At 38.9% G+C, this 16,763-nt stretch overlaps 1 protein-coding gene across 3 annotated transcripts in view; it reads right to left on the bottom strand.

Moving 5' to 3' along the window:
• LOC126791775 (uncharacterized) overlaps positions 1-16,763 on the bottom strand; it is a 90,266-nt gene that overhangs the window by 3,271 nt on the left and 70,232 nt on the right. For 2 of the 3 annotated variants that reach the window (XM_050518248.1, XM_050518250.1), the window contains exons 1-21: positions 16,607-16,690; positions 16,198-16,506; positions 16,052-16,111; positions 15,880-15,972; positions 15,324-15,552; positions 14,820-14,926; positions 13,978-14,040; positions 13,446-13,546; positions 13,028-13,122; positions 12,886-12,906; positions 12,216-12,311; positions 11,958-12,078; positions 11,657-11,800; positions 11,035-11,231; positions 9,969-10,240; positions 7,428-7,529; positions 5,942-6,118; positions 5,654-5,842; positions 4,328-4,569; positions 4,104-4,250; positions 2,882-3,098 (exon numbers count right to left, since the gene is read on the bottom strand). In XM_050518248.1, coding sequence (XP_050374205.1) covers positions 2,882-3,098; positions 4,104-4,250; positions 4,328-4,569; positions 5,654-5,842; positions 5,942-6,118; positions 7,428-7,529; positions 9,969-10,240; positions 11,035-11,231; positions 11,657-11,800; positions 11,958-12,078; positions 12,216-12,311; positions 12,886-12,906; positions 13,028-13,122; positions 13,446-13,546; positions 13,978-14,040; positions 14,820-14,926; positions 15,324-15,552; positions 15,880-15,972; positions 16,052-16,111; positions 16,198-16,506; positions 16,607-16,612 — 2,988 coding nt within the window. In that variant the 5' untranslated portion in view covers positions 16,613-16,690. Of the gene's footprint in view, positions 1-2,881; positions 3,099-4,103; positions 4,251-4,327; positions 4,570-5,653; positions 5,843-5,941; positions 6,119-7,427; positions 7,530-9,968; positions 10,241-11,034; positions 11,232-11,656; positions 11,801-11,957; positions 12,079-12,215; positions 12,312-12,885; positions 12,907-13,027; positions 13,123-13,445; positions 13,547-13,977; positions 14,041-14,819; positions 14,927-15,323; positions 15,553-15,879; positions 15,973-16,051; positions 16,112-16,197; positions 16,507-16,606; positions 16,691-16,763 lie in introns of those variants that run through there. The other variant, XM_050518249.1, reaches the window with a different exon arrangement.

The following is a 16,763-nucleotide window of genomic DNA, read 5'->3' as shown; positions in this document are numbered from 1 at the left end:
TTTACACTCCCCAGATAGAGGTCTAAAGAGATGCCCAGAACTTAACCATCTTTCAGAAAAATGATTTTCACCGTACTTTTGAGGAGACTTATTCTTCTGTCTGTCTCTAAGACGCACAATTAATATATTAGATTCCTGGTTTATGTGAATTAAATTCCCAAGTCGCATACTTCGTTTTCTTTTTCATTATATAACTCTCCACATTTCAGACTTGGATCACTTTGGACCTGCCAACAACATTTTTCTGAGCTAGGCCCGAGAAAATCCTTGTAACTGTATGGCCCACTGAGCTCTCTTTCCCTAGCTTCTAGTCACCTCTCAAAACTTTTGCTCTCTTCTGCGGAATGTGACTGAAGTTGATCCACTAATACCCACATAATGAGATCCCACTTGTAGTGAATCGGTCAACAAGTTAGTCAGAGAAACAGAACAAGCACAGCAAACCAAGAGAAACAACCACACAAAAAAGAACACAAGAACACAAATTTAAGGTGGTTCAGCAAATAGCTTTGCCTACATCCACCGGACAGAAACACACACTTCCACTATATTAATAATGGGTACACAAGAAAGGCTAAGAAAACAAGGACTCTTCTTTTCTTCCTATCTTTCTCCTCTCTGCCCTCTCTCACCCTCTAACCGAGCATGGAACACACTTTGCTCTCTGTCTCTGTGATGCCTAAACCTAGAGCATAACCCCTCCTTATATACCAAATAGGAATCATATTCCTAATAGTGGTAGGTTGTAAAACCTCCTCCTACAAGTAAACCATCATCAATAAGGATTCCCTATCCTTACCGGAACACCATACTCTAAGAAACCATCTTAGGAAAAACACATGGGCTGGAAACCCAACAATCCCTGGATAGTTAGCAACATGCACACTACACCTTAATTCTTCTTCTGGCATATGGGGTGCCTACCATTTATTGGACCTAAGTGAGCACCTTTTTGTGCCATCACCCCTGCTTCAGATATAATCATTCCCCTGATAGAATGCAAATAAGGTACCAGAACTCCTGTGCACGCCACCTGTGGCAAGCCACCTCTTACGAAGATACTCAGAATCGCTTCTGGAGGACTGGAATACTACGCTACCCACTACAGGAAAGTCAGATTTGATCCCAATTTCAAAATTTTGACCACATCCGTGCACTTCCAAGTGCATGATATGAAACCTATAACCAATGCACATCTACAGTCCTGGCCGTTCCTAGTGATACAGGGACCCACAACGTTTCTTCTAACCCATCATTCTATCCTTGTAGAAACTAGTTGAACATTGGCCACTAAATGGCAATCCAAATATTAGACTGACCATGTAACTTCCAGTAAAGTCCTAATTGAGCTTACCACTATATATTAACACAAGTACATTTACCATACTATGGTAAAGATCAAGGACAAAGTATGAACAAATAATTGGGGAATTACGTTTTGACATGTAAACTATATCTAAAGAAACTTATAATAATGTGATTGTTGATCTTCCTTCTGAGTATAGTATATATTGGGACAAGAGTAGGATATAGGAGGATTTTCAGGTGCGGCCGTACGGATTCGGCAACGGTAGGCTGCAACATCTGGGCGGACCACGACAGCCGCACTACCCACCTCCAGAATCACCGGAATTTGCCCAGAAACTTGATTTATGCAGATTCCGACCGCTGTGGGTCGCTGATAGAGCTCCGGCTGGCACATACGAGATTGCCGGGTAGTGCGGCTGTGCTGATCCACCGCGCCGTTACGACATGCCGTCCCCGGAATCGGGACATCTGCACCTGAAAAGCTCTTTATATATTTATAATCCATTGCAGGTCCGCACCATACAGATTCAGTGATTCCAATGACGGGTGGCGCAAAAAGTGCCGGTCGCACTCCCCACTCTCGACGCTCCTGTCTGTGCTGGCAGGAGCTGCAGTGCCGACATGAATCTTGAAATTTGAAGTTTCTCGGCAAATTCCAGAAATTTCCAAATTTCGGCTGCCATGGACCGACGGTGTGGCTCCGGTCGGTACAGACAGGAGCATTGGGAGGGGGAGTGCGGCTGACACCTTCCGCGTCGTCATCGCGCGCCGCTGGAATCGTAGAGTCAGCACGGTGCAGACGTCTCAACTAAGAGTTTATATATATGTATATACAGACGTTCTTGACTACGGAGGTCCGGATTCGCTATTTCCGGCGATAGCAGGCTGCAGCGACGAGGCGGACCACGACAACCACACTACCCACCTCCTGGCGATCCCGTCTGGAGCTCCATCGGCAACCTACTGCGGCCGGAATTTGCAAAAATCAAGTTTCTGGGCAGATTCCAACGATTTCGTCATTCCGAACGATGTGGGTTGCCGGATGGAGCTCCGGCCGACACAAACGAGATTGCAAGGGGGGGAGCAGGGCTGGCACCATCTGCGCTGTCATTGCGCGTCACCGGTGGCCGGAATGGCCGAATCTAGACGGTCCACACCGTCGTTCAGCAATTCCGGCGACGCGAATGGTGTCGGCCATGCTTCCCCGGCACTCTTGTATGTGTTGGAATCTTGAAATTTCAAATTTCTGGGCACCGTGCGGAAATTTCGAGATTCCGGCCGGTGTCTGGACGACACAGACATGAGTGCTAGGAGGGTGGAGCACGACCGACACCATCCGCCCCGTCATTGCACGTCGTTGGTCGCCATAATCGCCTAATCCCGACCGTCCACAACTGAGATTTTGTCTATATATATGTATTATAACAGAGACGTGAAGTTGGCACCCACTATTTAACAACCACATCCCCTTGCATGTGCATGTGCATGTCCATTAGAAAATTATTTATTGAAGTTCAGACTACCATATTGAATTAAAAAAAATTTGTTAAAACTAAATAAACATATTCGTTACCCTGCTCATTGCCGGTGCATTATTTCCCAACAGTCCGTCATCACCAAGGTTTGCTGCCCAAGCATTCACAAGGTCATCATCAAGCCCATCAGGCTCCAAAGCTGCTGGTTTAGACTCATACATTAGATCAGATATTCCAGTAGCAACAGCTGGATCACTCAAACCAGTTGATGCACTAATATTGTGCCTGGTTCGATAGATGTCGATAAGTTTTGCACTGTCATAAGATTGAGAAGGGAAATCAACAAAAGAGGGTAAGCAATCCAGATATAGTGAAACATGCAATAAGAAACCATATGCACTATGAATATTAATTTAAATCTATTTCACACTCGTCAATGACTCACAGCTGATCATCTGACAAGGTGACATTGTTAGAGGTAAAACTTTGTTTTGTTTTAGAAATGACAAGAAGGTCCACAAAAGGGCAGAGCGACAAAAAACCACTAAATTCTAGTTTTAGGGTTTGATCAGTTCTGCACTTCAAATTCTCACCCAATAGGTCCACTCGATCAAAGTAACAGAAGCCCCCTTACCACGTCAGTGACTTAACACAATAATTTGAGTGAGTATTGACGATACGTACCTATTGGGTGAGAATTGAGACTTTTCTGATGACATCAGCAGACAAGGGATTGAATTGATGAAACCCAAAGTTATAGTTCAACAGATAATATCAGCAACTGGACTGGGAATCACATAAATAATAAATTACCCTAGAACAAGGAAACAGCAATCTTCCAACATAACAAGGAAGAAAGATTCAAGTCTTTGACACACTTGTTTGGCCAATAATCTTTTGCAACCACATAAACTGAGACCCCAAAAAAGAGCTTGGCCAGTATCTTACTCTATCCCAAAGATTCGCCTTCCCACACCCCCAACCACCAACCAACCAAATCCACCCAGACAAACAGTCAAAGACTAAGTAATTTGTTCTTTCTTGTTGGAAGGAAACTACGGAAATATCAAGAATATATAGATATAAATTTCTATATATATTTGGTTAATAATAGACATAAATGGCAATTTGTGTGGTTTTGTCAGTAACTCAGTAATACGAACAGTTTTTACTGTTGATACCTTGTACTAATAGCCACATCATTAATAAACTCTCTTCTTGAAGTCTTGTTCTTTCACATATCGGATATATACATAAAACAAAAAACAGATTGACCATGTATACTAACAAAGAGATGAAGCACTTAAAGACAAGCCGTACCTTATTGGTCCCAGAGGCAGATATTTTCCTCTTGGAACATAACAAAACAGAGAAACGAGATCAAGCAATCTTTCATGGGTTTCATAGAGTCTCTTAAGCTCATCATCTGTCCATTCCTTATTAGCATTATCATGGTTGCGCATTTCCCTATTTAACCCCATGGAACAAATAAGTATGGATACTTTTGAAAAGAATCAACTCAATAGAAGAAAAAAAATACTTACTTGATCAGATCATCTTGTGCCCTATACATTTCATCAAGAACCTCTATCATGGGACTGATCAGAACTCCAAGGCCTGTGCCACTAGCTCCTTGGTCTTCTCCATTACTGGGATGCATCTCAGAAAACTGGGACTGCACTCCGCCCTGTGCTATAGTGTGTAGAAATTCATATATTTGTAGCCTAAAAGGCTCACCAGATCTTATTGCCATAGTTGTGAGAGCTTGAGCAGCAATGATCCGAACCTGGAGAACAGAAAAAACCAACAGGTTATATATAATAAAATATATAAAAATTAAAAGACTTTTAGTAACAAATCTAACTTGAATGCAATGTTTTTTTTATGCAACCTGAGGTGTGACTATAATTCATCCATGACTTGGATGATGTTTGTGTCATTTGTCACCTATCCTTCTCGTCAATTCAACGTATTTTCATATATCTAGGCAAGGTTACTGTCTACCTCAGAATAACTCTCATGTTTACCACCTCAGTTTATCTAGGCCATTGACATCCAGTTTAGACCTGTCCTGTCTCCTCCTTTCCTATTCATCTTCTACTCCTCCAAGTTCTATTATTAATGCCTACTGCTACTGCAACTTATAGATAATAATTAATACCGCAATACACCAAACATATATGTGCATGTATGCACCATGCTGCAACGCTCTGAGCACATGAGCAGAGGGCGAGTTCAATGATTCATTATCGATATTCTTTATCTTTTATTATACAGAAAACTCATTGTGATAGTGGTGGAGACTACAGAACCCCAAATTCAGATTCTAAGCCTTGCATAATAATCAATAAATTAATGGTCGCCTCTTGCCAATTGGTCTTCAACATAACTTCCGATTCAACCACGTGCACACCGGATATGCATCCGCGCCGTGGGAGACCTACATACATGTCCCCAATCACTGCAATCAGCTATACCTATGTGACCTAGGGCGGGGAGAAGTTGGTGAATGTAGACTATCAGGCATTTTAAGCCATGCATGATAATATATAAGATCTTGATCCTCTCCATCCATTACTAATTGCTTTTTGGTAGGGTGCTTTAATTCTAACAGAAGTTAGAAACAAACATACGGTAGCGGGGAGAAAAGAAGGTTCAACAAAAATCGGATTTATCCTGCATGCATGCGAAGGGACCGCCAATTCAAACTACCATAGATGCTTTGAAAATCTGCTCTCAACAATACCTTTACTGACAAAGTGATGATAGACACGTACAAGAGGAGGCGAAACTCATATTTGACTCTATTGCGAAGTTTGAAAAAAAGAAAAGAAAAGGAAAGTGGCTAACATTGAGGTAGAAGCTAATACCTCCCAGCTGCCACTGAATGCACACCTCTGTAGCCTAGTCAATGCACCAGCTAGAGTAGGGTTGCGGGAACTGGCAGCAGCAACCATTTTATCTGCATCTAGCATCATCAAAGCGGTACCAGGAGGGGTTGCAGACTCCCAAGCATATTCAGAAGCAGCATAGTTCGCATTTTCTCCAAGAAACCATACCTATAATACTCAATAGTGGTGGAACTCTTGCATGTTATCTAACTAAAATAAATTCAAAGAGAAGCAAATAAAGCATCTACTGGTCATTAAGATGCTTACTGCTGCTTGTACTAATCTCTGCAAAGCCAGAGCTGCCTTTGGATCAGAAGCAGATACCCTGTCAACTGATGTAATCCCCAACATCGATCCAGGTTGTGGGGGTGGTAAATCAAGAACTATTGTGACTGCTTCTAATGCAGTGTGTTTCCCATCAGGACCAGCGCCAACAAGACAAGTCTACAATTTCCATCAAGAAGACAAGACAATGAAAATAGTCAATCAAAGCACAATGTAACCAGTTGTTCATCGATGTATGAACAATTTCCATGAGAATTCCAGGAAATTGATAAATTAACAGTCAAACCGTTTGGATGTGCAAGAAGGGGCATTAAATCTCAAAGTTGAATGGAAACAGAAATACTGGAGAGCAAGAAATTGAGAAAGAGAAGGAAGACAAACATCTGTGCTAAAATGCAAAAAGTGAAAATAGATTATACAAATATACTATTTAAAATTGATTCTTGTACATGGAAGTGTGGCAATGCACCGTATCATGCTAAGGAAGTCAATTGTATAAAAGCCAAAGAAATCTGTAGCCTAAATAACTAATCATAAGACAGATGGCAAAGGTGGAGAAACATGACAAAAAGAAACAACAAAGTCTCAAATCCAAGGGAAACAAAACCCGCTTAAGAAATAAAAATAAAAAATACAAATAATGAATAAGGAAAATGCACCACTAGTCCCTGAACTCTTTTGTGCAGCCCACCACAGAGCTATCAATGTAGTACCTGAATTCTTAATTTGCTATCAAACACATCTGAATCCCCATCATGCTCGTTGTCCAAACTGTTGGGAGAACCACCGATTAACCCAAAACACCAATAATCGACTCCAACGGCATATACTAGCAATGAGCTAGGTCTGAAGAGGTGGCTAGGTGAATGAGTGGCTTGAGAAAGAGAGGGGTTTGGGGGTTTTTTTTTCTTTAGTAGAGTTTACGGTTTACGAGAGAGGCTTTTCACACGAGTATAGAACATGAGGCTTCTCAAACCCAGTTTCCTTATGACTTGAACTTTATTGATTTATCTTTGTATTTCAGTTTTGGTTCATTCTGGGTTCAAGATCATACTGGATTGAAGGGATGGAGTTTACAAATATAGTGTGAAGCAAACATGATGTGATAGCAGCTTTAGAGAAGATGAGGATTTGTTTTTTTTTGGACACAGAGAAGATTGAGAATTGATGAAGAAAGAAACGAACACGAAGAAAAGAGGGAAGGAAAACATAAATTTTTTGTCATTTGTGGTGAAAGACATGTCAACCTTTTATGTTTTCTATCTTTAACGGATCCGTTAGGTTAATTTGACATAAGTATGTGTTTGATAGCAAATTAAGAATTCAGGCACCACATTGATAGCTTTGTGAGTTCGGGTATCACAGTGGTCTGCGCACAAGAATTCAGGGACTGGTGGTGCATTTTCCTCATAATAAATTAATCAGATAAGAACTGTCTGACATGATGATTGAATTAAGAAAAAAATACCTTCCACAGTAGTTGTAGAACATCAGCATCAATCTTTCCTGGGGCTTTAGTTGCAAAGATCCTTGCAATTTCAAGAAGAGTGACGGCCATATCTGGAGTAGCCTAATCAAACACATTTTAAAGTTTCTTTTCAGTTGATAAGAATTGCAATAGAAGTTATATTTACTCATATTAAATAAGATAAATATAAGTTATTTTGGACAAAACACATGGATGCACACTAATGAAGCAATTATTAAGTATGGTGAGCTTAAACATTCTTATGCTGTTGTGCACCATCAATTTCTTGCATGAATATCAAGATCAGCTACACATGGACGTGTTGAATCTTCCCTCCGTCTTCCAGACTAATTATACACTACCATACTCATTTATGCAACAAACAAATTTTATTCAGCCCTATACTTAGTCAAGAAAGCTATTGATGTTTGAAAACATGTGAGCGCATAAAAAATTGTGTAAATTCTTTCATCAAAATTTTATATTCATAACCCACCACAGCCTAATATCAGCAACAGACTTCATCTCTTTTTCTCCACAAGAATCTTATTTAAATTTTAGCACAAAAGAATTCTCAAATAACAAATAAAGCAACAAAAGATGTGTCAGCCAGCTTTACCAGACAAAGAAACAATAAGAGAATTATCGATATGGGCAGAAAAAACTATTCTTGATACTGAAGGGTCTTCAAAGTGCTCTAAACAAAGGGTTTCAAAAGTTTACTGCTTAATGTGAAAGTTTATTATTCTGAATTATTTCTCATGTTCAACATATTAAGTATCTGGCTTTCCAATTCACAGCATGTCTACCCTGAAGGCAGTTTGAGGCAGACTCAGTTGCCAATTCTGGTCATTCTGTACCATCAGCAGGAGCTCCTTACCTTTATCTGCTAATAGTAATTTTCAGATTTGACTCATGATGCTGGTTGTGCAATAGTTTTCTTTCAAAAGTATTGGGATGTTTGCTTGTATTCTTTCTGTATTGGAAAGAAATATATACTTCTTACAATCTAATCAGAAGCACTCCCTACCAATATATACTTCTTACAATCTAATGAAACAAACTGAACTAAAAAGAATATGACACCATCCAAAGTAGACAAGAAGTCTAAAAAACAGGGATACAGCAAAAATTCTAAAGAGTAGCAACAAAATCCAAAACCTCTGATAAAAATTCAAGAAGAAAAACCAAAAAGGTAGGCCTAAACTATTGGTGGTCTTCAATCCCTAAAGATACATGAGACACTATGATCTTCACAAACCTCTGAAACTCAGGCCCAAATAACATCCCAAAATCTTGACTCTCTCCAAAAGAACCCCCACCCTCTATTAAAAGCACTCTTTACCACATACTTAGACAAGCAATAAGAAGAAAAAAGAATCAAAGATATTGAGAAACTGACTTAGAATTTGGATGTCTTTTATCAGGCATAAAGTGGTGAATGGTAGCCCCTCGTTTTTGGTTAAATGTCTGGTGTGAGAATCAATCATTAGCATATCAAGAAAACATATAAGCTTTTTATGGACCAATGAATATCATAATACAAAGAAGCAGACAAGAACTCTGCATACAAAAGATAGCTAGATTGAGCAACAGAATAAGATGCTGAACTGACGTTATAGCATAATAGCTTGATAGCTCTAATCTACTACAGCCTGCCAATCAAGAATAATGGATAAAGAAAGGGTAATTTTTAAACGCCCCAATATATAGGCCAAAAGAGATGCCCAGTACATAACTCTCCCAAAGTTGTTCCAACTACGCACCACCATAGGCTTCAAATGTTCTCGTTTAATTTCATCCATACAATACAGCTAACATTCCACACCTAAAAGAATTTTCACGTTTTTAACCATCTCCAAAAGCATTAGGTTTTCACTTAACAATCAATCCTCAACAAAGCATTTGACCAAAATTTTCCATTCCTGCCTCCCTAAACAATTTTTTCCATGACACTAGAAGGAAGCTAAAACTAAAATTAATCCACATCCTCCAGCATATATTTAAAATAACAATATTCCAGCTCCACCAGTACATCTTGTCTTTTTGGATTACGGGGAGCCTGTCATTTGACAAGTCGAGAGCTTACCTATGTTCAGATTAGTCTGAAGATTCGGACACCCTAGTTTTCAAAAACAAAAACAAAAAATTGATAGTATAGATCGGAAAGTTGTTCTGGTCTCCTTTACTCTGAACTCTAGGTAGTTTTGGTTTTTTCTTGTGATGTATCTAATTCTTTCAGCGAACTTCCAAAGGCTCTTTTATAATCCCCAAAGATCCCAATGTATAAGTACCCACTCATTACAAATCTTTGAGTCATCAATAGTACAAGAGAAGATTTAGAGATGTATAATCAAAAGAGTTCAAATGGAAATCAATAAATAAAAAAAAATCCCAAAAGAAATAACTATACCAGCATGGTAAGCAGCAGCGAACAAGTTACTTAAGTTGGTTAAAACTATTTCATTAATAATGAAGAACAGTGTACGTATGTTCTAAATGAAAGGCACACCACGAGATACTTTCATTATCACAACATACCTTAAACCGAGCATGCAAAGTCAGTAAAATATCATTCAAGAGTGTAGCTGGCCAAGCTGGATCTGAAAGTTCTGATGCAATAATAGATTCTAGTTGCTCAAACGAATCATGTGGACTCTGCATCCAGATCAATGCCTTAATGACCATTGCTCGAACATAAACACACTCGCATGCCACGGTTGTCCGCACAACTTCCATTAATGAAGCTAACAAACTAGCAATTGTATCCTTACCACCTACACCAGTAGGCAAGGAAGAGGTTCTTCGGATACCTACATGTAGAAACAAGAAACAGAAAAGAAAAACAAATATATAAATAAATAAGTAAATCAAGGAATATAATCAGATAATGACCCACTATACTAATTATTCACCCCCTTGAAATATATAAATGTACAAGATAAGCTTATTTAAAGCAAACAACATAAAGCCGGTATTAAGTTATTAACACAAGGACTTGAGCAAAAGAAAACACCATATATATCCTTACTTCTTAGTCTAACTTATCCCACCCAGTAAGATTTTAATCTATGAAAAGAGGCGAGAGGCTAATTCTTCTTCAGCATGCAATTTCTCGCTATTTGGGTTATATGGACACAGCAAACTAGAGGTGACAATTGGGTTGGTGTGTATAATGTTGGAATCAAGTTTGGTCTGGTCTTTGGGTGTCGGTCATTAGGAACTATTCTCTAAATTATTCTTGTCAGATGGAAAGCAGCGGCGGGTTGTGCACTTTGGTAGAAGATTAAAAGTTTCTGCTTATTTAAGTGTTCTGCTTCTTAGTGTCCTGTCCTTGCTGGTCTTGCAGACTTTCTTGATGACTTTTCTACTTTGTTCTCTTTGTTTGTTCTTGTAAACAAAAATCCTTTCTCTTCAGGAAAAATCTACACTCTCAATGTATCAACCCACACAATCTATCTAAAAGCCATTAAACTTAACTGATTATCTCAGATTTTATGATAGAGAAAGAAAAAAAAATGCATGAAAGATGCTATGAATTATATGAAGAAGCGAAAGAAAATTCAGAAGAATTTTTATTTTAAACAAAAAAAGTTGAAGGAATTACTCTCTGGATGTGAGGCTTCACTACTATCTATCTCGCGTGAATCAAGAGTCTCAGAAAATGTGTTAACATGCACTGATTCGTCAATATCCTGTATGCCCAGAGCAAATGCAGCAGCTCTACTCCTTCCCATCTCCTGCACCACTCTTGACGCTGCATGGAGTACCGGCCTAGAAAAACTTCGGAAAGAACTCTCCAATCTGAAACAAAATCGAGGATTTCAAATAATTGAACTAATATCAACAGTTTCAGAGCAGACAAGTCATTAAGAAACTATCAAGTTCAACCGGAATGCTATACATGAAATCTAGTTTAATGGACAACCTCAACATCAATAATCAACAGCTTCCTCAACAGAGAAGACCAGGCAGTTGTTTCAGGTGTGGTATGTCCAAGTCACTAGTTTATGGATTACATTTTGACTGTGCTGGTTTGGTGGCGGTTGAGCTTTTTGTTTGTTGCTCTCTACCTCTCGCAGATCTTACTCAGTCTTGGTGTATGATGATTTTTATGATTTTTCAAATAAAAGCCATTTTCAACAAATGAAAATGTAGATGAAAACTAAAGTTCTTGTAGCTTCTGATATCAGAGAGAGAGAGAGAGAGAGAGAGAGAGATCTTAAAACCTTCTCATTACAAGTTTAATAAGGGGTTGTGGACGCCTTGTCTTTTGAGCTTTATCTTTGGGGGAATCCTTCACAGAAGGTGCTTCTGGCAACTTCAGAATCTCTCTAGTTAATCGGTACCATCCAGCAGCTCGATCATCAGTTCTACATTAAATAGCTATTAGAAACAAGCATGTGTAATAAAAGTGAAAGCTGGGTGGATAAGTAGGCTGAAAACAACTGAAAGAGACTGATCACACAACATTTTTCAACCAATACATTTCTGTGGAGATGGGAGTAAGTATTAGAACCTAAAACACACCTTTCTGTGTTATCTTGTTTTCCCAATATGCATAAGATTGCCTCAAAACAGACTCTTTCGCTGGGATCCAAGAGTAGTTGATAGAGTACGGAGTTGAACTGAGATCTTATATCAGGCCTCTCTGCAGAAGTACAAGAAACCAATGATAAAGATCATATGGATTACACCAAAACAAATACAATACACATACATTGAATGTATAAATCTATAAAATGGGGAGAGAGAGAGAGAGAGAGAGAAATCTTCAAGTAGAGTTACCATCCAATGCTCGTGCTCTTGAAATTGTAAAGCACAACCTAGCTAGAGCAACTCTAGCAAGGACATCATGCAAATGGAGAACATCCTGCAAAGCCCCTGGTATATACAAGAACAAGCAAGGTATCGAAAGATGCAGTGAGAAGGAATGTTTAAGCATGTTGATACAACCATTTTACTTTTTAATTCAAATTCCTAAATTCTACATTGGTGCTTTGGTACTAGAATCAGTTAACCACAATGTTGAAGAAATCAGTTTTTATTGTATAAACAGACCCTACACATTGGTGCTTTGTTTTCAGAAGCAAAACAAATAGACAATATATAATTATATATAAATACCAAGTTGGATTATCACAAAATGCAACGAACAATCATTTCTTCTAGTCAATGATTTGCAAGGTGGCTAGAAGCTGTATTTCAGACTACAGGACCTTTCACTGTGATAATTAAATTTTATGTGATTTCTTTTGTTTCTTCCTGGCAATAGATAAGCCTTTATAAAAGTAGGAAAAAGGTACAGGGTCAGATCTGTCGCTCAATCACTGGTTTGTATTAAAACGTATTAACATACTTCCTTTTTTTTCATACTTTTCTGGAACAAGTTATTCAGAACAACAGACAATTATTTAATACAAAAATAAGAGAAAACAACAAAGATTCGGAAGAATACCTCCAGGCTCTGCATGTTTACCTGCAATAAGAAAGTTAGAACCATTAGAAGCAAAAAACACCACAAAAGTTCTGTTTCATGTTATATCATGATAACAACTGCACAAATATTTGAATGCAGAAACTTTGAAAGTAAATATCACCTACGGCCATCGCAACTGCATAAGGGTCTTTTGTGGCTAGCTCATACAGAATTTCCAAAGCATGCCTTACAGCAACGGGATCAGCAAATGAAACCCTGAAGTGAAACACAAAGATCTTTGACTTGAACAATTGATTTCACGGTACATGTACAATTTCTAACGATACCATGGCAAGTAGCTAGAAAATGTGAAATCTCAGAGTAATAGAAAACCAAAAACAGATTCAAGGCACAAAACATTAGATAACTACTATTATATAACAGGTAAATGAAAATAAGGTTGTCCAAGTAATCAAAATTATGCATGCATAACAGCAGCATTAGAACTATAAATATGTACCACAGGATGTTTTATAAGGAAATCAATATCCTGAAAACTAAGCCATCAAAAACTGACAACCAGAATGTTGAAAACCAACCCTTGAACAGCACGGTGCAAAAAAGCTGGGTTTCCTGGATCCAATGGAAGTCTTCTAAGAGCACTAAGGGCAGCATATTGCAAGTTACTTCGGATAATGAACTGAAGCAGAAAATAGAATGACAACGATTAGCTCAAAGAAAAGTAACTTTCAGTTCAAAGAAAAGCAATCATATGACCGTTAGCCACGGAAGATGTGCATGCATGATTTGAACCTCAATCATGTACAAGGTCAAAGTTTTCGCAAAAATCAGATTTTTTTCAAACAATAGATTAATAGAATCTCTACAGTAGTTATGTATCATCCATAGTAGAACACACACACACACACATAGAGCTTCACCACTAACAGAAATTCATGACTGTGATAATCATAAGTCATAAATGCCGGCAAGTAGATATGCACGCTTCTCAATCATCAGGAAAACCCTCGATTTCAAACCATCTAGTTTGACAGTACAGAACAAGTAGAGGATTCCTCTATTCCAAGCCATTAAGCAGACATTATAAAGTTTGAAATACGTAGAATTTACCTCTTTATCACCACCTTTAGTCCCAAACACACCTTTCTTCCTTTTCTGTGGACCATCAGCGACCTACAGCAACCAGAAAAACAGAAACTTAAATGCATTGTTATTAAAATTGCATCGCAGATAAGCCGATTACATGCTAATGCAATGATAATAAATTCTTGTCCTCTGTATTGAACTTTTCGTGGTATCGCTTTAAGTGTCACAATCAAATCTTAAGATTCTGCACATGCAGACTCATACAACAGGCCTCTGCATACCTAGAGCTCATCTCTAAACTTATCATCTACACACATATCTCAGTTTCCGTGTTTAAACTAGAAAAGACACATTATTCATGAGAATGGATAAAGTCCAGATTTGCTGTCTCACCTAAAACTGCCATCTAAGTTATATAATCTTATTCAAACAATAAAAGTTGACAGTAAACGGATACCATGGAGAAATATTTAGATAAGTGTCGGAGATTGTAGAGTTCCACATTGGAAACTCTATGGCTTGCATAATGTTACTGTTATTGGGCATCTCCATTGATTGCCAATTGGTTTCGTGTTGACTGCTTCAATACATAAAAGAGCAGGATAATTATCACAGCCATGTGTTGGGCCCATGACCCAGTGGAGATGTAAATAAGCAATAACATAAGCAATGGACTAGCAGTCCACTACAGAAAGCCCAAGGAATCTAAGATTCCAGAATAGTAATTAATTTGAACAATGACACCTAACCCAGTTAGTTAAACAAGAATGATTCAGACATCAGGGTCTCCTCGTAACAAGAAAACCAGAATATAGTACTTACAGATCATTACCAGTCCATTTTTGTAAGATGAGCCAAGGATGTACCTTATCAAGAATGCCAAAAACAATTTCATACAATTGGGACAAAATTTCAGAATTTGTCGATGGAGCATATGTAAGAGCCTTCAAAGCTTGCAGTCTTCGAGCATGGACTTCAGCAACAGCACGAACAACAAAAATCTAGTCAAAACTTTTAATACATAAAGAAACAAATCTATCAAAGAACAGCCACTAATACTGAATAAACAATAATCACAGAAACAATGCAGTAACTTTTCCCTTTTTGAGAACATATTTCCAAAATCTCTAGCTCTTATAAGAATGAGTTGTTAGCCACTGAGAGCCATAGTAATGTTGTCCACACAATAGCATGATATCATGCTGTCCATCTACACTTAAGATGGATCAAGTTTCTGTAGTATGTGCTATTAAATAGAACTGTGTACAGTGTTTTTTTTATAGACATTACTAGAAACTGCTCCTACAATCATTAGTTTGAGTGAAAAAATAAAATTAAATCAAAAGGGGTGCTAATATAAATTGACGTACATTCTGCATCAGCATTTGAAGCCTCTATAGTGAGCTGATTTACTATTCTTGGAACAACATCAGCTCGAGTTACCCCTCCAATAGCATCAATATCAGCTAGCGCATCCCAGTTTGGAGTTGGGATCCCACCACCCGTGGTTACACCTTGTGCACCAGTATCTGATAAAATCCTGGCCAAGTAATAATAGACATATCGCAGAACGCTCCTGTCCTCACACTGCTGATTGAGCTGCAGATTGAATAAATAATGTATAAGCAAATTGCATTGAAACATGCACCGTATTTACCTATTGCTAATAAACATTAAAAGGAAACAGCTGGCTGTTAAATAGTAGTAGTAGTTGGCCTGGCTTGATTCCCTAGAGTTTAGTTGTGGTTTTATCCAGCAGAATGGATAGGGAGTTGGCAATGTAGTAGACAGAACCTAAACCCTTATGTGGAAGTGGATTCATCTAGCTGCAGATGATGCCAATTTTGAATCTTTGTGTTGCCAGTATCGTTTTCTTCTTCTTCTTCTTACAACATAGAAATGTAATGGAGGATGGAGGAGAGTTACCATGAGAAGAGAGGGGGCGACTGAGGGGTCAACAGAATTGTAGACGGCAAGCTTGGGAAAGACGTGATTCACCAACTGCTTCTGGGAACTTTTCTATAGACAAACAAGGAATTGAATGAATGATCAAGTAAGCAGGCAGAAGAATTGAAATTTGAAAAAGAAGAAGAAGGACCTGATCGGAGGTAGCAGCCAACTCGTGAATGCTCCTGGCAAGTTGCGCGTATGAAACGGGCTGCAATTACGAACACATTACTTAGTTAGTAACAAATCACTTGGTAAGTAACAAGTTGAATCCAAGAGAAGAGAAGAGTAGAGAACCTTTTTGGGCTTGTGGCGGTGCTTCTGGGGCATGATCATGTTGCTTGCGCGGACTGGATTCAAAGCAGCTTTGGCGGCGGAGATGGTGTCGTTTTGGATCTGCATAAGCGCAGCCCTCTTGGACCTCTTCTCCACGGCAGGCTTTCCCAGCGCGGAGCCCGGGCTGGTGCCCCTCGGCGGCGGCGGTGAGGCCGCCGCATACGGAGGAGGAGGCGCTGAAGAAGAAGACGAAGACGAAGACGACGTGGTTGATGAGACTGTGGATGGGTCGGCCGTTATCAGATCCATCAGGGTCGTCCCTGAAGAGTCCTGTATACCATACCATACATACATGCATGCTTCACAATTAACAAAAACCAATCAAGGAATCGAATCAAAGATAAAGAGAAAATGTGGAATAATTCATTACCGCCATGGCTGCTAGGCTTGAACGATCTCAGAGCTCTCTTTCTCTCTCTCTCTCTCCCCCTGAGTCCGATCTATTTCATTTGGACGCAGTCCTCTACTTGTCCCCCAGTTCAATTTTATTCTTTCGCTTTTCAATTTCTGATTTTGGATTGGGCCTC

This window comes from Argentina anserina, chromosome 4 (genome assembly GCF_933775445.1).
Source record: "Argentina anserina chromosome 4, drPotAnse1.1, whole genome shotgun sequence".
Classification (NCBI taxonomy): domain Eukaryota; kingdom Viridiplantae; phylum Streptophyta; class Magnoliopsida; order Rosales; family Rosaceae; genus Argentina; species Argentina anserina.
This window is presented reverse-complemented; position numbering and strand designations above follow the sequence as displayed.